This window comes from Strix aluco, chromosome 4 (assembly GCF_031877795.1).
Source record: "Strix aluco isolate bStrAlu1 chromosome 4, bStrAlu1.hap1, whole genome shotgun sequence".
Lineage (NCBI taxonomy): Eukaryota > Metazoa > Chordata > Aves > Strigiformes > Strigidae > Strix > Strix aluco.
Genome location: NC_133934.1, coordinates 114769749 through 114791590, shown reverse-complemented (window position 1 = coordinate 114791590; position 21842 = coordinate 114769749). Strand labels below are relative to the sequence as shown.

The following is a 21842-nucleotide window of genomic DNA, read 5'->3' as shown; positions in this document are numbered from 1 at the left end:
GGCAAACTCAGGTTGGATGGCCCCTAGTCTCTTTCTGGAAGTAATTTAAGGTGACTTGTCTGTTTTTACATAATCAACCTAGTGCCTTGGCTAAACCACCCAACTTTATGAGCAGGAAATGAGGGTTTAACCCATGGGACTGGTCATGCAGTTCCAATCACACTTATGGAGACATAAGAATGATCACGGATTTGTGACTGCAGGGCTCCTGTACATCATATATTTGAACTTCACATTACATAACAAGAACAGGTTGATTTATGTTTCAGTGTTTAAGGCCACATTACACTTTCCAATAGAAATCCCTGATTACTGGGGTTTAGGACTTGGCTGTACATTTTTTCTCCCTGGGCTCAAGCATGGAAACCTGCCTAGAAAATATTTTTATTCATTTTCTCCCCTTTCCTAACTGTCTTTTTGGCTTCCCATAATCTGGGATGGATGTTGATGGCCCCATGGGTTTGCCACAGCCAAAAGCCACACAGTGAGGGCCTTCAGGATGGGGATCAATCCAGGGTAATAATTGAATTGTAAAATCAGGCAGGGAGGCCTGGGAACCAAATATGTAGTTTATCCTAGCTGAGTCCTGCAGTGGAAGGTTTGCTTTCAACCCCTTTGTGGTCTCAAGCCTCTTGCTGTGACTGTGACCCATGAGGCCTACCAACGCCTTGTGCTGGCGCCCTTCTCTTGAGCCATAAAGCAATCCTCATGGAGGTGGGGAGATATAGCCTCTACTGGCACCTCAGGCTGGAGGCCATGTGCCTGATCCTCCAGTCCTACCCACAGAGCGATGATGAAGGTGCAGAATGTCTGGGGGATTCTGGCTGGGTGTGTGTCATTTGAGCTGTGACAACTGAGAGAGTTACAACAGGGTAGATAAGGTGTCAGCACATTGTCTCTTCCATCGTAACTGCCTGTGTAGCTGTCATTACCTCATAGAAACTGAGTGATATTTTTAAAAAACTTTGTTCCTCCATGAAAGAGGGGATCACACAACTCAAATTTTTGGCAAGGTAGGAGCACAGAGAGTTGTTGACGGGTTTCAAGTTCACATCTTGGTTTCTCAGAGAGAGATGTTCCTGTGCTCAAGTTAGCAGGCCCTCTCTTATGGTTACAACCATACAGCTACTATTTGCTGTATGGTTGTAGATCCCCTAGAGCTCACTGCTGTTCACTGACTCTTCACCCGGCAGGATTGTCTCCATGCTGATCCCTGTGACCAGCCGCACCCGTGTCAAGCGTAGTGGCATCAGTCCCTTGCACCTAGCGGCTGAACGCAACAATGATGACATCTTGGAAGAGCTGATTGATGCTGGCTACGATGTCAACACTGCCCTCTCCAACGAACGGTCCTGCCTTTATGAGGACAGACGCACCACGCCTCTCTATTTTGCTGTTTTTAACAACAACATCTATGCCACCGAGCTCCTGCTGCAAGCTGGAGCCAACCCCAATGTTGACCTCATCAACCCATTACTCATCTCCATCCGCCATGGCTGCCTGAAGACCATGAAACTGCTCCTTGACCACGGAGCAAACATTGATGCCTATATATCAAGCCATCCCACTGCATTTCCAGCTACCATCATGTTTTCGATGAAGTACCTTTCCGTGCTGAAGTATCTTCTGGATCTGGGCTGTGACGCAGGTTCCTGTTTTGAGTGTCAGTATGGAAATGGCCCACACCCTGCATTAGATTACAGACGGGACAGACTTAATGATCCTCAGCTGTCCAAGGAGCCAACAGTAGTACAGGTAAGCATGGCCTAATCTACCTACAGTACTTCTGAGGATGTCTCCCACCTATGCATCTTGACAACTTTAATGTATTTTTTCTCCCAACTTTCCTGTAAGAGAAGATACCTTTATTCCTACTTTATTTACAGGAAAAAAAAGGCTCAATAAGTCTGTGAATGTGCTAAATCCATGTTCAGTGACAGCAAGTTGGTAGGCAACAGCTGCTGTGGCCCTAGCTTGAATTTGCAGTGAATTATAGTCACCTTGACAGCCTTGCTGTCAGATCTACAATGTTCTTTTCCTCTGGATCTGAGGTGCCAGGAGTGAAGTATGTTTTCTTGACAGGCAGTGTCATATGGGCAGTAGAAACCTGCTTGTTTTATTTGCCCTGTAAGATTTGTTTTGACTGATGGAATTTAAGCTCCTGGTTAAATTAAAATTGTCTACTGCTTCACTTCATGAGGGTAAACTAGTGAATGTAAATAATTGCAATTTCAGAGTCTACTGGATAAGCAGCCCTGGAGAGAGGTGTAAATTGTTACATTATCTATATGACTGTGCATTATATTTGAAGTTGTCAAAAGAGATTAGGAGATTTAGATCCATGATTCCATCTTTTCAGAGCCATTTACAGATTTTAGATATCCATGTCTTACATGTATATCTTTGGAGTCCTTTCCAAAGTGCAGCTGGACTCAGCTTCCACTGGTCTGGAATTGCACTCTCAATTCCTTAAAGGACTTTGCAACAGCTCAGATTACAGATTTTTTTTTATGATCTCTGTATGTTGACTCCTTTCAATATATCTCAAACACAATCTGACCCTCCAATCAAAATTTGCTACCCTTCAACTTCTGACACAACAAAATCTCAGCATGGAAGTCCTTCTATTTTGCAAAGAATCAGGGAAGAAATAAATCAGTTTCTATCTAGTTTAAGTGTAGCTTTGAGGGATTGAGAAGAAAGTGTCTTTTAGCCCAAAGAGATGGTCACCAATAAATGCTTCTTGGTAGTGGAAAGAATAAAGGAAAACATTAAAAGATCCTAGGAAATTTTGACCTTTTTATCAGTCCTGTCTTCCAAAAGACTTTACTCTCCAGTAACATGTCTGGGGAAAAAAACAAACAAAAAGAAATTTTAGAAAGAGGATTGTAAAAGTCCATCAAAATAATATTTTATCCCAAACAGAGCTAACTTATCCTTGAGAGTGTTTGTCACAGCAAAATTGCTCCAGGATACCACATTTTTGTCAAAGAAAAATTAATAAAATATATAATCTCTAGTTCTTGAACCGTGATATGATAGCATGCAGAGTGAACAGAGGGCTGGAATTTCAAGGCAAGGAGAGAAGGTTTGTCTGTAGCCCTCTATGGTATCCTAGCCACTCAAAAACAGTTCTGTTTTTACTTATTTATTCACATTATTTCCCTCTGTATCTCACCTAAAACTACTTTTAGTGCCTAACAAAATATTAGGTCACACTAATATTATATTATAATATTATAACACTAATATTATAATAATAAAATACTAGGTCACTCACAGTCATCATTTCAAAGGTCAGACCATGTGAGGCAGAGGTAGCAAAAGCTGTATAAAATTCTATCTGTGCTTAGAGAGAGACCAGTGAGGGACAAATACATACAGGGAAAAAGTAGTCCTTTCCTTCCAATACTATTTTAAATTTGCTTCTTACTGCTAGGAATTTGGCTAATAAGGTAAGGTTTGTGCAGTGTAGCTTCATGATATAGTTGTGATATGGTTTGTATTCTGAAATATAGAAGATCTTATGAAACTGTAGTCTTCTCCACACAAAAGATGTTCATTTTTTATTTTCTTGTATAAGATTACGTAAGGATAATAAATCCAAATGATTAGTCTTTATACAGTAAAGGTTATGAGTTACTGGAATTAGATTTGAAAAATGCATAACTATAAATCATTAGTGTTGCTATCAAATTAACGTGTCCTGGAGAAAGTGAATGAAGAAAAATTGTTGCTGTCTCACTCCACATTTCCAGAATTGCAGTGTCAAAACTGTGAATGTGGGGAGTGAACTACCCTACTGCCACGAGAGGGCATTCAGGGGCCTACTGAGACTGCAGGCAATCCCATTGCCTCTAGTTGCAGGTTTGCATTATTTTGCTTCGTTTTGCTGTGCTTCTTTTCTTGCAACATGTTTTGGAACATTTTTATTCCAGAAAACGTTTTTTGTAGGCTGAACGTGTGAATAGGGAAGAGAGAAAAAGGCAGGCAAGGTCTCTGGCAAAGACAAGAATAGGAGAGGAGTAAGATCCAGTGTTTTATTGCCCTGCACATGTGTCCTCATTTAAACTGTGGCAAAGTGGAGTTACGGCTTGGAGGTGGTAGTGCAGATCCCCAGTTTGCACGTCCTATAGGTAACTGCATGCCAATGGCATATGACAGCCAGATATACTAAACCGAACTTCCTATAAAGCGGTCCAGGTAGGAAACTGTGGGTTGTCTGCTGGGATCCTCCCAGCATTACTGTATCTAATTTTCCTGGAAAACACTACTCAGTGAAAAAAAGAAGCCAGAAGAGTAGTAAACACCTCTGTGAATGCTCTCACCTTCAATAAAATGACCTTATATTTTTCTGCAGCTTTATTCTTTCCTAAGAGAGCTAATACGATTTTATTTCTGCATAAGAGCATCCACACAAGACTTTAATACATTTTGAGTTAGGGTTCATGCACGTATAATCAAATTTGATCTAGTTACAGGAGCTCAGACTGAAAGAGGTTTAAGCTGGTGTGTTTTCTTTCCTGTTTGGGATGGGCTTGGAGAGTGCTTGCAGACAGTCTCAGTGACTAAGCTGATGGATGGTGCTTAAGCCACCATCATTCAATTGGGATCGGCCACATGCCTAAGTTCTTATCCATACAGCATGATTTAATTCATGTTAAACTTTCTGACTGCTCACATACAGATAACTCCACAGATACCTTCATCATACACAGCACCCTAACAGAGATAGATGAAGCTGTCTGGTATAATGTACATATTTTGATTAAAGTGGGAAGAGAAGTCACTACTTTTTTGAAATGAGACTGCTTAAAGTCAGGTCCTTAAGTCTGTTCTTCAGTATCTCCATAAGCAGTCCTCCGGGCAATGGCTCTGAGTACTCTGCAGCTCGCACTGGGGCAACAGAAAATTTGCCTGATCCAGGACTGAGTAAGGAAGATGCTTCTGTATTAGGCCCAGGATAGTTCTCTTATAAGCAAGTAAAACTGCTGGGGATTCATCTGTGCAGAGATTTCCCCAGACTTGTTAGTAGTAATGTGTTTGGTCCCCAAAAGCTGCAAATACTATTGGGTCCACAAGAAGCAGGTGCTGTGCTCTGCCAAATCTCCCCTTTCCCTAAGCCTCCTTTGTGCACAGTTGCCCCACAGAGCCCCTCCCAAGAGGGGAAGGGGACCCAGCACGCTGAGTCACAGTGCCCTGGGCTGCATGGACCTTTCAGTAGCTCCCTCACTGGCTTGGGGCAAAGCTCCTCTGCCCTCCCATTTCTGTGGAAGTAGGACATTTGGACCCTGTAAAAAATTCATTATCCGTTCCATGCTTTAGGGCTAGGACCTCACCAGGGGTTTGGGTCCTCCTGTGATTGTAAAGAGAGTATTCTACCTTCAGTTGAAAAAAAAGAGGCTTTAGTTGAAGCTTTCTGCATGGAAACTAGTAATTGCCCTCACAGCTGGTAGAAGGGTGGGACCACCAAACCCGCTGGGGCTGTTGCTATCATTGCAGTTTCCACAGGTGCATTCATGTCCCACTGACTGTACTCAATCTGTTTTTCCTTGAAGTTTTGTGAAATGGTGTCTACTCCAGAGATAAGTCGCTGGGCCGGGCCAATCATTGATGTTCTCCTGGATTATGTGGGTAACGTGCAGCTCTGTTCCCGGCTCAAGGAGCATATTGACAGCTATGAGGACTGGGCTGTCATTAAAGAAAAAGCAGGTATGGTCACTCAGGAGAGAATCCGGCACAAATAGTCCAGCTGTTGGATTCAAAACCTCAGTCACCATCTCCTCTTTGTATTCATCCCTTAAACTTGATAGGATTTCCCTACTGAGACCGAATTACATTTTGGACCAGATATGAGGCATTAGAAATTGCTGGGGTGTCACTGACCGTGTGATGCTAAACGTACACCAGCTGTGGATCTGACCCACTGAGAATGAGCATTGCCAGTGCAGGAAGGCCAATTTGACTGCACCTGGGGTAAAGTCAGATCAGGGCAGGTGGGCAGTGAGACCATCTCCACAGTAGCCCAGCAGGCACAGTGGCCTTTAAAGCCTTTACTAATATTCTGCTTTCCTAAATATCCTTTCCCTCAGGACCCAAAGTCTTTCATAGACATTATCAGAATTAGTTTTCTGGCACCAAGCTAAATCTGGTACATATTACATTTATTTTTAGTGGGAAGGCAGAGTACTGTGATGGAGCTTGTTTAAATCCTCCTAGAAAGCCCATTGCTAAGGCTGAGATGGGATACAGCACCCCATTCTCCAGCCCCGCTTCCTTTCCTATGTCATGCCTCAGAATAGATGATCTGCCACCAATGCCAGATGCATTGTCCTTTCATTACAGAAAAGCCCCTTTTTTTTTCATTCCTCCTTCTCCCATTTTCTCTTGCCACTGACCCTGGCCAAGCTGAGCTGTCCCTCCCAAGTTTAAACCTGTTCTGCTCATGTTTCTGACCTGCCTGTCTTTCAGAGCCCCCACGACCTCTTTCCCATCTTTGCCGCATCAAGGTACGAAGCCTTGTTGGAAGAAACCGCATTAAACTTCTTGACACCTTGCCTCTCCCAGACAGACTGATTCGATACTTACAGCATGATTACACACAGTGACCCCAGGCATACCAGACATGCAGCAGCTTCCCAGCATGGCACCCAGCGTTATCAGCATGGCGAGGGCACACATTGTGCATGGTGGGGAAGAGTTGCTGCTGGCTTGGTCAAGAGCCCTCCCATGACTAATCTAAGAGAAATATGCTCTGAAGCATGAGTGAGAAGAAAATGGAGGAGACGGTGAACTAAACATGGGACTGTTGTTAGGTTTTCCAAGAGAAAACATGTATGATTCACCTCAGAGCTTGGTCTGCAAATAACAAGAAATGAAAGCCAACACTGAAAAATGAGTACTGCTGAAGCAAGTATCAGTGAGGAATTCAAAGGTATCCTGGGGTGGTGGTGGAGCTTAGCATCCTTGCTGTGATCACAATTCAGAAATTGCCAAGACTCAACATATTTAGGAAAACAAACATTTCTCTCATTGACTGAGATTTTTATTTTAGCTTCTATTCTACCATTTGGATTTCTGCTAAGTGTGCTGGTTGCTAATTCTCTGATGCTTTGACACCATCTTGCTAACACTTTTACCTTCATTTTTTGGATCTTTCTTATTGAGTACTTGATTTCTGAACATTCAAATCTCAGAACTTTTTAACAGACTAAAACCCAGAAATGCTGATTTCTTTAAAAGTCAAGGAAAGGTTTATTTAAGAAGGCTGTAAGAATTGTATTTGCACGTAGTGAATACAGTTCATTTCATATTACATTTGTAATGAGAAGTAGGGGAAATTCTGCTTGAGAGAATTTCCTAGACTGGGGATTTGAAAGCAACTTGGAGCTTTTTCTTTTTTTTTTTTTGTTATAAATTAGAAGTAGCTGCACTGTAAACAGTAGCTTTACTCTGTCATGAAGCTGGTGTCAGAGCAGAACAAAGCCGTAGAGGAGCAGGAACAAAGTGATGTGAAGGAGAGAGGCAAGGTACTCAGGGAGAGGCAACGCTGCTAAGCCAACTTTATCTGTTCCTCCCCTAGAAGATCTTGTCCCTACAAAACCCAGCCTCTCTTAACTCCTTGGACCTCTGGGGCTATAACAATACCATCACTGGAAGAAATAGATATTATTTTAAAATTATGAAATTCAGACTCTGAGATTTATGAAAACCAATACCCAGAATCAGGCTTCCAAATCCTCATTCAGGTGCCTAAACAATGCCAAGTTGCTTGCGCCAGGTGTAGTTCCACTTAAGCCAATGGGACCACATTTGGTGTCAGATATTACTGAGGCAGAATAAAAATCTTAAGATTTAGCCCTGAATTTCCCGACTTTGGGAGCTTGAAGTATCTATTAGCTCCCTTTGACACTGATGAAAGTTAATATCTCAGCTTCTTTGAAAATTAGGTCACCTATTTACAGCTCAGATCCACAACTGATTTATGGCAGCTTAACAAGTTACCATCTATCAGCTGAACCGCTATAATTGTCCGTGAAATTCTTTTATTGAAGTTTTTAACAAGTCACATTCCCTCACAGCTGGGGAGGCCAAGGAGCCCATGAACAGTTATTGGCAGTGACTACAGCTCAGTTGACAGGTGTGACTTACTGAACTGATTTGATGAGTGCCTCATTCCTGACTAGGCACCTCAGTAAGGATGGAAGAGTCTAAATTTCCAACTATGTCTTTGTAGATCTTATGCTAGAAGCACACTCATTCTTACCTTAGGTGACAAAGGAGCTGTGCACCATGGTTTGTTTGGGTTCCCCACCAGAGACGTGACAGATCTGGTTTTGTTTGTGGGCCTGCATACCATCCATGGAATCAGATAGAAATGTAAGAAGCAGGGAATATGCATTGCAATGAGTTTTATTTGTGCGGAGTTTTATACCTTAACACAGGACTAAAAGCATGTTGTACACATACAAGTCTGTCTGGGCACACAAGTTCAGGTTCTGTGATGGTTTTGTGTGAAATGTGTTCAGCACTTGCGGGACAGGATGTAAGCAGAGGAATTGGTTACAACTACGGACACTCTGTCCATAGCTGTCCCCTTCCCAAATGCAAAAGAAGTTGAAAAACCAGCACTTTCAATTCACACCAAACAGTGATCTTCTTGCAAAGCTTTGGAAAGTCAGATGAAATTCCTTCACTGCTGAAATTTCCTCCGGTGACTTTCATTACTACCAGTTTAGGATCTACCCCCCCTCCTTGTCTCCTGTGGTGTGAACAAGAAATTTCTTCAGGTTGGAAAAATACTGTATGGAGAGAAAGGAATGGGGAACAGGAAATCTTTAGACCAGTTTTGCCAAGGAAGTCCCTGTATTGGTAAGCAACATCTTGAGAGATAGAAAATCACCTGTGGAGTTCATGCATCTCTCATTTTATGGGGCTGAGCAGTGAAGTTCTGGGCCCTTCTCATATTGATATAAATCAGAAAAAGAAAATCCTTGAAATTAAATGACTGTAACAGAGCAGTTGTAGAGGGTGATGGATACAGACACAGCTTGGTAGAGATCATATGCTTAAGTGCTTGTTTGGTGTGCAATGACAGCCCTGGAGACCGGTGGCTGATAGAAGGATTCACAATCACCAACTGTATGTATAACCTCAGGGGTGGGATTTGATAAACGATCCCAAACTAGGAATTTCCCCTGAGAACATAAAAGTCTCACGAATTGCAATTTCTTTTTATGTCACTGGAGAAGTTGAAACTGGGTTTGAGTGGAGCAAATATGGAAAGTCCATTTCTTCTTTCAACCAAGAGACCTTCAACTCTGTGAAGACATCCATGTCCTGGTTGCTCTCAACCATCTGTCCTGAGCAGGAGAGTCACTGAGCTAGAGAGTACTGCTCTGATGGGAACGTATCACAACTGTGGGATGGTAAGGGCACACTGTGCACAGAAACTGATGAGAGAAGAGCCCATTAGAGGGGAAATCTGATAATTACAATGTTATTAAGTCCTTTCTGCTTGATTCTTACAGCAAATCTCACCCACTCAGTTTACATTTACTTGCACTGAAATGGAGCCCACTACCTCTCCACTCCAGTCATTGACACAGTATTTTGTGCACAATACTTAATCTGCGCAAATTCAGTGTGCTTTTAATGCATCTATCTAGAAGTTACTGTGAAGAGACAAATACCCCAGAACCCAAACAAACCAGGCTTTGTAAGCAGATCAGTAGTTCTAGTGCAAGGTGAAGTGGCTTGTTTTTACTGAGTGTGATACATAGAATCCTTCAGAGATGATGACTTTATGTGAAATGTTCAAGGAATATTTCATGACCAGGTTACTGTACTTTTTTTTTACTGCAACATGTGCAATTCACTTGATGTTCTTGTGCACTTTTTTGATTTTTTATTTCATTTTGTATGAAAGCTTTTTCACTTACCTCTCCCTTCCCATTATTTATAAAAGCTATTTTGGTTTTAACAGTTTAAATTTGCATTGTTGTAGTAAATAGCAGCTCTCGAATGTTATGTTTCCATCTTTCAATCAAGGTATGAATAAACAAGTAGATTCTGAAGGGCTATCAGCTGTCCTGAATAGCAACATTGAACAACCAAACCCCAAAATACCCAGGAAAAGTCTGAATCCAAGCTTGAACAATTAATAATTTCGATGTTAAACTCAGGGGTGAGAGAAGAGTAAGTATTGCTAGAGATGAGACAAAGTTCCTATTCTTTGCAAACCTTTTGGAAAGTCTCACACATTCCCATTCAGTGATTTTGAATATACTTCACAATTGTCTTCTGTTCATTTATGTTTTACCTTACTGCTGCTCTAGTTCAGAGCCCCAGCAAGGGCCGCTGCCTGCCCTGGGCTGCAGAGGGAAGTATGTCACAAAGGATTTTAAGGATTTTAAAAAGTAACATCAGTTTAAATCTGAGGGTAAGTGCATAAATATCTGTGTGTCAGAGGTCATTTGGAACAGTCTGGTTCAATCCTTCATCGTAACTTTAAAACATGCTATTCTACTACATGGAAAATGTGCAGCAACATACATTCAAATAAGAAAGAGTTTAAAAGTAGAAAACAAAGAATTTAATATCCAGAAGGTAGGAACTTGATTTTAACTCTCTTCTTTCTCTGGATTTCTTCAGAAATAAAATTTCTACAGAGGCTATCCACTTTGCCAAGTATTTTAATTATGATAGAAATGCATATTCTGGTGCGATATCTAGCCCTTTCAAATTTCCCTTCCGAACTCTAGCAGGAACACTTGTCCACAGCAGTCACTGCAATACCTGTGGGTCATTCCACGACCTGCTCGGGTCACCCACATGGAACTCCAGACCAATGCCAAGGAGGCTGCTCGGCATTGACAGCACTGAGACAGAGTTCAGCATCTGGCTTCATCTGGATTACAAAAGTGACACACACCTATAGGTGTGAGAAAGGGCCCCTATTTCCATGTAAAAAGTTCCTTGCCTACAGCTCTGCTAATTAAGAGACATAGTTCTCCTCCCATTAACTTGAATGGGGGTACTGCCTCTGGTTTTGGTTGGAGTCTCCTCGTGGGGAGGGACAGAGTCTCCTCATGGATTTTTTTGACAAAAAGGGAAAGACATCTAAGTATATCCATATCTTCACTTCTGGATCAAGAGCTAACCTGATGTCTTTAATCCTTAGATCAACTCTTTACCACCTTGCACCGTGCCTACAGTTACAGATATGTGCTACCAAAGCCATTTCCTGCTCTCTCTCCTATAGGAGTAGTCTATGGAGGCTTGATACATATATTAAGTGCTGGGAGCAGGGAGAAAGTAATGAAAGCCATCTCCATTTTTACTTTTGGCCTGTTAGACTAACACCTTACAGCCATTGTTCCTGTAAAAGTAAACATTGGTGGGATATACTGTGAGGTTTGGGGAAAGAATGATCTACTTTTAGCCTGAGAGTAGATCATATCCTAATGAAAGTTGCAACCTGGTTATATAACATCAAGCCCCATCAGAAGATCCAAAATGACACTCTACAAGAGCTTAAAATGATAATTTTTTCATGACTGCAATGCACTTGAAAGAAGTGTTGCCTGTTTTTCCCCTTATGGAGATATCAAGAGTCATAGGGAGTTATATTAGCCAGAGACCAAGCTGATTGAGCACACTTTTTATTGAACCTTGGGAGAAATTCCCATTAGCTTCAGCGAGAGCAGGTTAAGCGAGATCACAGGCATCCATTCTCTGGCCCTTCCCCCCCCATAATGCACTTCTCTTGACCTCAGTGATTTACTCCAGTATAACTGAATAGATACATAGGCCTGCAATATTAAACCTTTCAGATCTCATGTGCTATGCCTTAGCACCACTTTCTCCATGGGTTTAAGAGAAATCTAACTTAAAAAAATCCCCTGTTAACTTTTCTAATGGCAATTTGTTAAAATAATTGGGAAAATACCGGGCAGCCGGGCCTTGTGATAGCATTTTAAAATCAGACAAAGTAAAAGTTGTCTGTGAGCCATAAATCAAGGCAGGCTATTCTATACACTTTTTTCTTTTATAATATTTTATGGTTTTGTATTCAACTAATACAATTTCTCCTTTGTTCTGTTGATGCAGAACAATTCCTTATGTGGAAATTCATCTGCTTCCATTTGCACCAGCTTAACACTAGTTAATTTTCCAGCCTCAGAAGAATTACTTTTGATTTACATCAGTCTGAATAGGCAAAGATTTCAGACCTCATATCTACCCATCAGTTGCAAATCAAACCTGTGTCTACCCAGTGGGGCAAAAATAAACAGACCGCATTTACAGAATCATCAAAATAAAATTACCTCCTTTCTTCCCTTAATTTTTTCTTTTAATTCTCTCAGTATTTACATACAAGAAGAGCTTAAATCAATTCACAAGCGTGGTTTCTACATTAAATACTGTCCTTGCAGTCTCTTGCACGCAAAAGGAAGTGACCTGAATATCTTGACTTCTCTTGAATTACTTTAAAGTACAAAAACTCTTTGAATGGGTTTAATTCATTTCATTTCACTGCTGCTGCCGCAGGGCAACCCCGGAAAGATGTTCCCACACGGAGGAGGTCTTCTAGGTGTTACAAGTGCGGCTATGAATGGCCCGCAGCCCCACTCGCCGCAGTTCAGACAATGCCCATCAATGAAAGAGCCCTGGTTTGCCTCATGCTCCATGCCACCGGCTTCGTAAGGCTTATTCCCTACTTACACCCATGTACTGAGAGTGGAGCCCAAGTAGCTTCCCAACAGTTACTAATTCACTCCAGCCCGCCCACGAGGAAGAGGGTGCAATAGTTGGTCTCCTTCCCCTCGCTGCTCCATGCTGCCAGCAGCTCACGCCTGGTGCCCGACCCGGCATTTCGATTCACTCTCAGGAGCTCTCATGTTCAGCGTGACTCTGACACCCCCCCAGCTAAAGATAGCCAAAAACATTGAAGATTGGTGGGGGGACAGCAGGCTTGGTGGGGATGGGTTTCAAAACCACGGGCCTGTAGAATTTCTGCCCTGTGCCATCAGCCTCCTTGCAGAAGTTTGGCATCTCTGCCGGCAATGTGGCCGCACTCTTCCTCCACAGCCCCAGCCCTGGGAAGGGTGACGGGGGCAGTGTGCCTGGGGGCTGGTACACACCTGGCCCAGGGCAGGGGAAGGGGCAGCAGGTCCAGGCACCCACCCTGCCCGAGAGGACCCCAGCAGGGTCCTTCTCCCCGGCATGCGGGGCAGGCTCAGGGGGGCTCTCTGGGGTGGCAGCATCTGGGCTCCGTTTGCTTTTCTTCCCCTCGTAGGGAGCAGGGTCTCTGGGGGCTGGGAGCCCCTCAGGAAAGGCCCTGGCTGGCAGGCTCTGGGTTGGCCGTGGCTCTTCCCAGAAGGAGGCGGGGAGCTGTCTCTTCCTCATAGGCACCTGGTCCGGCCTGACGGCCTCCGGGTTTTGCTCCTGCAAAACCGTTTCCCCAGTGAGGCTCTCCTCTGCCTCCACTGTCTGCAGCACCTTCTCAGAAGCAGCCCCGCCATGGGGTCTGGGATCAGGTGCCTCGGGCTGGGGGCCACGGCCCCGGTCCTCTGCCCCCCTGCGCCAGCCGCACTCGGAGGGTTTGCTGGGGTGGCACCGTGGGATCCGTGAGTACTTCTGAGAAAACCGCTTGAGTTGCTTCTGCAAGTATTTTCTGTGGTCAACTGACCGGCGACAAGGAGCCGATTTATCCAGAGCCGCTTTGATGTCGCTGGAGGCCAGGTTGACAAAGTTCAGTAGAGTTTTTACCTCGCTGTCCGATGCCATCTCACTGGATGCACTGTGTAGAGTTTCCCATGAAAAGTTTATAATCCACCTTCGGACAAACCTTGACAAACCTGTGAAACATGATGGGCAGGCTTAAGGGCAGGAAGCCTCGGTTCAAATAGCACCAAGCAAATGGAGGGAGGGTGGGGGGACATGTCAAACTTCTCAGCCATGCAAACAAGTTGTCCATCATCTCACCTCCATGCCGGCAAACTCCCGGCAGAGCCACCGCGCACCCGCAGCCCACCGCCCCACACCGCTGCCCCAGCACACACCAGCATGGGGACTGGCTCACGAACGCCGGCCAGCCCAGCACCTAATCTTGTTAGATAGCGCTTAGTGGAAAGAAGCCGGGACGGCTGCTCCCACCTCCCTGTAAGCAAGCGTGGACACTCACCCGGCACACGGTGGCTTTTCTGCCGGTGCTGGTGGCTGCGGCGTTGCTGTGAAGAGCCCCTTCCCCGCTAATCTTGTTAGGCAGGTTACACACCGCCAACCTCGGCGGAGGCAGCCAGGGCCCGCCAGTGTTTGGACGCAGTTTAGCAAGCACTTGAGCAAGCTGAATGAATATCGACTCCGGCGAGTTCGGGGCTCTCCCAGGCCAATCAGAAGCCACTTTGCCAAATACAAAGCATCCCAATCAGGCATCAGCCTCCCCTCCTTGCATTCTTTGCCATCACAAATTGTCACCATGGGGACAGCCACAGAAAGACAGCTAATAAATACAATCATTTCCCGGTTATTTCTACCATTCTCCCTATCCTCTTCACCCCTACTGAGGCCTTTCTTTTTAAAAATGACACAATCTGAAGTGAAAATGCTGAGGATGAGTTAGGAAAGTTTAGACACCCTTTTCTCTGCACTCCCCGAAGCTGTCTGGGGGCTGATACTAACCATGCTTCATTGGCACAGGACAATGTAATACGGGGGACCAGGCTAGCCTACTTTTAACCGTTCCCCATCAGAGCCCCCTTTTTTTTTTTTTTTTAAGGGGAGGATGATGTCAGAAAAAGGTAGGAAAGGAACAAATCTCTAAAGAGATGTGCAGATATCCATGGAAAGGGAGCTTGAGCGCTCAAGAATCTTGTCTTTATGTTTGCCCCCTCAATTGAGTTACACAAAAGCTGAATTACCCATTCAAACTACCCGGACAAAAGGATGGAGTTGGATAGTACTCTTGCATCTGTAGTCAAACAGTTAGAGACTTAAATCGAGTCGTCATGATGGAGAAAGAGTTAGACAAAGCCCATAGAATTGCCATCAGCAAACATTTTCCTGTGTCATATTAGTGGGTCTCCATGACTCCCCCTGGCCTGGGGACAATAGCACAAGTTTGCACACTCGACTACTGTCACCCTGCCAACGCTGGCAAGGAGCAGAAACAGGACAATCCTTTAAGGGGAAAGCATGCCCGCTGCAGGGAAGGTAAGAAGAGAGGGAAGAAAAGGCGTGTGAAATGCTAATTGAGCTGCTTCCTTTACTGATCCAGAGTTATGTGAGCCCTCCGCCTTCTCGCAGGCTTGTCCCTAAGGGGTGGCAATAACTTAATAGCACCGTAAAATGGAGAGCTGGAGGAAGAGGAGAGCAGAAGGGCTGCCCTCAGTGTGCACTGGACACACCAAGGACACAAAGCTGGCAGCAGCTTGTGTGCCAGCCCGGGACCTGCTGTCTCCCATGGCAGGAGCAGCGCTGCTCCTGCTCTCCAGCCCACAGCACCCTGGGAATGGGACATGTGGAGAGGGGCACAGGATGTTTGCACCCACCACGGGGAGATGCTGCCAGCTCCAGACTAAACGCATGCCCTAGAGAAAGCAGGGACCGAAATCCAAGCTGTTTTGCAAGTAAAATCTACCTTACAGATGCAAGGCATCAAAGGCCTGAGCACTGAGGATTGAAAACAGCTACATTTTAAGGTTATTTACTGTATTTGTATTATTCCAATTTTCCTCTGAGGAAGACAAGATCCAGACTGTGTCCTTATACCAAACTCTGGGCAGAGGCCTCAGGGATGACTCTTCAGTGTCCCTGTACTGGTGCACCCAGTGCTGCCATCCCTATTCACATAATTTCTTCCAGTCTGGTCTGAGCCACATCTGCTGGTTCCCAGGCTCAGGTGTTTCAGGTCTAGGGAAACCCCGGGGCCAGGACATCCTGCAGCAGAATGTGCTGCAGTGCCTTTGTCACCATGGTGGACTGTAATGCGATGCCTGATATGTCACCACAGACATGCCTCTCTCCCAATTTCTAGTTCAGAAGCAGTTCATTCCCTAGGAGACCCGGGCAGCTAGCCCTGCCTGCACCCTCTATCATCTGCCTCATGCCAGCATACAAATGTCTGTGCAATCTTCTTTTGGATCGTTTGAAGGGGGACAATTTCCAGTTACCTGCTTGAGCATCTATTTTGGGATGTGCTGGCCAGGGTCTGGCCTCTCTGTGACCCGACACAGATCCTTCCGTGCAGCTGAGGCTACAGGGAGAGGTTTTGTCCAGCTCACTGGAAGAGATGCACACCAAGGGATCACATATCTGTTTGCAGGAACAAATTGCCTCCTGTGCTTGAGCTTTTGAACCCAACCTGGACACCATGTTGCACAGTGCAATCTCCCAATAGAGCTACCTGGTTTCCCAAGGGGGTGAGAGGGAGAGGCAGAGAAACATGGGGCAGGTGCCTGGGAGCAAAGGATTGTCTGAGGATGTTAATGAACTGTGTCTTCAGAGGCCTGGAAAACTCATGCTGTGTATTCTGAGACCCTATATCCAATCATAGGACTCAAGACCCCTGTGCTGTGCTGAGACTGAATGCTAGTGGGTCAGTTATATTAAGGAGGGTGGGTATGGCTTACCTGCTTACCAGAGGATAAGGGAAACCTGGCATCCCTCCAACACACCCATTGCAGAATCCCTCTCCAAGCCCCCAGACCCCTCCTGGAAGGACGCTTGCTCAGGACATGGCTCCTTGGGCACCACGTGGCAGTGGCAGAGGGGGTCCCCATGCCTAGCTGTGCTCGCTGCTCCGGCATGCTGTTCCCCTGCAGCTGGGTAACGGTGGGGAGCTGGAGGGGAATGAACCGGCAAGCAGGATTTAAAAACCAGAGCAACCCACCCTTTCAAGGTCAGACTCAGGTTGAGCTGCACAGGGTTTTCTCTAAGAGGCCACCGGAGCCCTTTTGTTCCTCGCTGCTCTTGCCATGTTCATCCCAATGTACATGTGAAAGGAACAATTAACAATAGGGCACTCCTCTCTGAGGATCCAATGCACTTTGAAGTGTCCACCAACCAAAGGCTCAAGAATGATACATCATTTTCTACTGTGAACGTGTCAAACTAGTACAGCAATTGAAAAAATGTCTCCACATGCCTTCCCAGCATGCAGACAGGGACCAGCTGGAGAGGCACTTCATATCCGACATGTTATCCTCTGACAGCTGTCTTCCTGGGAATTCTTGGTATGTGAAGTTTTCTAACTCCTTTCTTAAGTAAAGCACAAGAATAAATCCATTCACTTCAAAGTTGCAGCCAGGCCTCTCCTAAACATGCAGTATTCCCTACAAAACTGAATAAAGGAGAGAGAAAATATTTTCTTATGCAAAAATACCTGGGAAGTGTTTTTAAAGTGTCACTCATTGTAAGTGATGTCAATCTTTAGCCACTTCTACACCAAAACCTCCCACAGCTTATTTCCAGGCTGAGGGTCCCATTCAGCAAAGGTATTCCAGCATCAGGCTGGCCTGGACCGTGCGAGCAGACCCACTAACTCCAGTACACACCATTAACTGGGGTAAAGATTCCTCCACCGCAAGTGCCCTGAGCAGTTCAAATGGCATGAACACCCAAATCACTGCTGTTATTTTAATGGCCTGTAAAGCAAAGAGCAGCCCAGTGAACAGCTGAGTGGTACAGAGATGATACAGAAGTCAGTTTTGACACTAGTTTACTCAAAATTCTTTTTCCTCCCCTATAACGGAGCTTTTTCTCCATCCTAGCCTGAACAACAGGTGTTGTCACAGAGTTCACACCATTGTCAGGATAACAACTCTGCGTCTCACATGGTACACTTTCTGGCCAGGCCTGGACGGAAATCAGCTCTCAGTGGCTTCTTGCCCTCCCTGATTTGGGGTATCTCTTTGTCCAAGGTACACGTCTGTATGGTAAGCACTGTTATCCTCATCTTTTCCCCATGGTTGTTAAAACTAGGCAATCTCCATTAATTTAAAAAAGCAAGCAAACAAACAAACAAAAAAACCAAACACAAAACCTTTCAGATTTTTATTTGAAAATAAGGCTTCTTAACAATGGTCAAAAGATTTTCTTTAGAAATTTCTTAGAGGTTTTTCTTGGAGGAGAGGAGAGGAGAGGAGAGGAGAGGAGAGGAGAGGAGAGGAGAGGAGAGGAGAGGAGAGGAGAGGAGAGGAGAGGAGAGGAGAGGAGAGGAGAGGAGAGGAGAGGAGAGGAGAGGAGAGGAGAGGAGAGGAGAGGAGAGGAGAGGAGAGGAGAGGAGAGGAGAGGAGAGGAGAGGAGAGGAGAGGAGAGGAGAGGAGAGGAGAGGAGAGGAGAGGAGAGGAGAGGAGAGGAGAGGAGAGGAGAGGAGAGGAGAGGAAAAAACCAAATTTCCATTGGTTTGTGGAAAATTTCAACTATTTTTCCCCATTTGGGTCACAATCCTGTGAGTCCTTGTTGAGCCTAATGAATATGCACTTTGAAGCAAAGGGAAAATGGGGCTCCAACTGTTTTGAAACATAATAAGAAAATAAGCTGGAAAACTCCCAGATGGGCCACCTGTGAATCGTCCCTTTTCTTTGTCCATTAAGGGCAGATAAAAGCAAAGATATTTCAGATACATGATATCTTTTCACTCACCTGCTGTTTCCTAAGACTCTGCTCTGCCTTTGCACTGAGAAAGAGAGAGCAACGGTTTTGAGAAGAGCAGGAGCCTGAGGGGAGGTGACAATGGCTCATGGTGAAACCAGAAGTATTGGCCTGGAGAAGAGAAGTATTAGGTTGGAGGAAGACTACTAAAGCTCCTCAGAGGTCCTGATTTTAGATTTCTTGTTGACAGTGACTGAAGTGGAAGGATGTTAATGATGGCATAAAAATGGGAGATGGTATTTAACATACTGCAAAAACCAGGTGACCTTAGTAGTGAATGCAATGGTAGAGGAATGGATTGTAGTAACCCTGAGCCACACACCTCAGGCACTGATAGCAGGAATTTCTGCCGTGGGGAAAGATATCACTGTCTGGAAATGAGAAGGAAAAACAGGTCATAGGATGGAAATGAATCCTCCTCCACACAGTCTGACTTTCAAAGGCAGAGCACTGATGGTGTTCAGGCCTCCAAACAGGTTGTCCTCTGGACTCAGACCTTGACCCCAGCCTGGGGCGTGAGCATGATGCAGGTTCATCTGAAAGGGAAAAAAAAACAGTCCAAGGACCTGAAGGGCATCTGGGACAGGCAAATAGTGACCATGGTTGAAGGTCTGTGGTCCCTGACACCAGCCCCCAAGGGATGCCTGACAGTGTGTGCACAGGGGTGCAGACAAAGCCCTCATCATTCCTTCCTGCACCCCAGCACGCAGGTGCTGCAAACTGCAGCAGGGACATCTCACCCTGGCACTGACCCTCACAAAGCCTGGTGCTGCCTCAGAGCTGAGTCCTCTAAGCCCAGGGAGGGAAGAAGGAGCAAGTATATGGGATTTTTCCCCAGACCCATACTGTCTGGTCATCCCCTTTGCTCTCCCTCCTCATCTCCTTGTTGAAGCCAACACCTCTGCTCCCAGGAGGAGAGCAACCTGGCACTCCCACCAGATGAAGCTTTGACTCTTCCCCCCCTCCTTTTTTCTTTTTCCTCTTGACAATCTGCTTTGACCTGAGTGACATCCTCTCTTTGCTTTCAATCCCCGATTTTCTGCACTTGGGGACAGACTTTGAGCAGGCACTAAGTGTTGAGGCCGCACAGAGGCTGTAAGGGGGGGCCACTGCTACCCCGCAGCCTGCCATTCAGGCAGATGGTGGAGGGGGCCAATATGAATAGCTCCTGTCAGTCTCACAGAGCGAACTTTACAATTGTGCTACGTGTTGGACTGCACGTGACTAATGCCATTCTTCTGCAGGCTGCAGGCAGGACACAGCTGTTTATTTAAGGAATATTTTGGTTTTCTGGGCAGAAAAAAACACCCATAGCAATATTGTATCCATGTATCCAGTATTAGACTCCATAATTAGGCTTGATCAAAGCCCATCCTACCTTTCACTGCCTCTCTGGTAAATTAGATAATGTTTTAAAATGAGCCTGGTCTTGGTTTGGTCCTTCTGGAGGTTTAAATCCTGTCTCCCCACACAGCAGGTATGCACTGAGAAGCATCAGCAGGGCCAAATATAGGTTTCTTTACATAATTCTGGAGTAATTAAGTATTTCAAGATCAGTGGTGAATTCAGTACCAAATGCTACATAGAGCTTCTGTTGATGAGAAATAGTGCTGCAAAGAGGATTAAAAAAATAGAGACATGAATATGAGCATGTGAAAAGGTGAAGACCTTCTCTTAAAAGCTGCAAAAAAATAAATGCACAGTGAGCTCTGGACAGGGGATGGGTCCGGATCTCGAGCCTACAGTACAGAAGACCCATGCCAGACCAGAAGGGTAGTACTCCCCCTGCCCACGTTTTGGCCAGGCTCACAGTCCTGTTCCCTGCTCCACTCTCTTGGATGGGGCTTCTCCATGTGGGTGTTTCTGCAGTGAAATTGGTGCCAGGCTCTCCAACCCCGGTGCAGCCAGAAACACACCCCTGTCACTCCTGAACCTGCATTTCCTTACCAGGGGGACATGCCCCTGCCCCGCAGCCCAGCCATGGCTGCACCTGCAGCTGGACAGCCCTTAGAGGAGGGACAGGGGGCAGGCAGCCTCAGGCAGCACTGCATCAGCTGGCCCCCTGTGGCAGTCTGGCCATGAGGCTGCAGGCGGGCAGCCATCTAGCAAGGCTAGATGTCTATAACCCGCTGTGGGGTTATACCCCTAACATTTCCTTCCACCTGCCTCTCTTGTTGCATTTCCAGACACGGCATCTGCCCACCAGCGCTGCCGAAACACCCTGCGGAGCGCAGAGCAGGGCAAAAGCTTTGGTTCGACTGGTGGGTGAGCATGACCCGCAGACCTGTGGGTGCATAGGCTCAGCACAGGGGATGTTCAGAGAGGCTGAGCTTTGCTTAAAGCACCTTCTGAGGGTAAGGTGGTGTTTGAGCCAGAAGGGTGTCTTTGATCTCCTTCCCCTCCTTGCATTAATGGGCCACAGAGGCTGTAACATACTGTGTTTCTGTGGCAGTGCAGCCCCAGCTCAGGCTGTGTTTGTGCGGCACAAATTGCCCTCAGACCCACACTTGTTTGAGGTACTTTGTACATAACATTGATATAGAGAATAAAAACTAACCTTAGCCACTATTTTAGTTTCTCTATTGAAAAACAAAGTTAGAAATAATTATTATCAAAACAAACAAAAAAATCCCTTCTAAACTATAATGACAGCTAGACATAGCTGATGAACTACACCCCTCTTCCTGGACCAGATCTTCTGGTGGTCTGCAATATGGGAGCTAATGGGGAGCTCTTCCAACCCCAAATGTCCCTTCTTGATGGATGCTAGGATGAAGGCTCAGTGTCCAGCCTAGCTGGGCTGAATTATCCATGCAGAAGGCCTAGCAAAAAATCTAGAGACCTCTAAATCTTCTCCATGCTGTTTGTTGTCTTGACTCATAACTTTAGTACTAGTCATAGTTTGGGGAATTCAGCCATCTTTGCTGTAGTCAGCAGTTGCTTGAAGAAGTAGCACCAGACTGTACCAAGTTCAGTGTCATCCTTCCATCCCAGTTTTGGACATGTCTTTCTCTAAAGTTGTCTTTATGCTTCAAAGGAATGTGAAAGGTGATGAGGGCTGCAGCCACTGATGAGGGTCACCCCGGGAACCCCTAGAAGGGTCCCTGGGAGGTGAGTGCCAGGAAATGTGAACAGCATGCTGCATTTGCCAAGCAACCTGAAGACGAGAAGCCTTGCAGGGCCTG

At 45.5% G+C, this 21842-nt stretch overlaps 2 protein-coding genes across 5 annotated transcripts in view; one reads left to right on the top strand and one right to left on the bottom strand.

Annotated features, from left to right (window-relative positions):
- Positions 1 to 10676, top strand: part of ASB2 (ankyrin repeat and SOCS box containing 2) — a 53573-nt gene extending 42897 nt beyond the window's left edge. For 3 of the 4 annotated variants that reach the window (XM_074825009.1, XM_074825011.1, XM_074825008.1), the window contains 3 exons: positions 1194 to 1755; positions 5559 to 5712; positions 6472 to 10676. In XM_074825009.1, coding sequence (XP_074681110.1) covers positions 1194 to 1755; positions 5559 to 5712; positions 6472 to 6608 — 853 coding nt within the window. In that variant the 3' untranslated portion in view covers positions 6609 to 10676. Of the gene's footprint in view, positions 1 to 1193; positions 1756 to 3758; positions 4020 to 5558; positions 5713 to 6471 lie in introns of those variants that run through there. The other variant, XM_074825010.1, reaches the window with a different exon arrangement.
- A 2254-nt stretch (positions 10677 to 12930) lies between these two features.
- On the bottom strand, positions 12931 to 13791 carry FAM181A (family with sequence similarity 181 member A). Its single transcript, XM_074821573.1, has one exon. The coding sequence runs from the start codon at positions 13789 to 13791 to the stop codon at positions 12931 to 12933; it is 861 nt and encodes a 286-aa protein (XP_074677674.1).
- Positions 13792 to 21842: the final 8051 nt, after the last annotated feature.

Bases quoted from the DNA above. Each gene is read 5' to 3' on its own strand.
- FAM181A (XM_074821573.1), bottom strand. From the start codon at position 13,791: ATGGCATCGGACAGCGAGGTAAAAACTCTACTGAACTTTGTCAACCTG.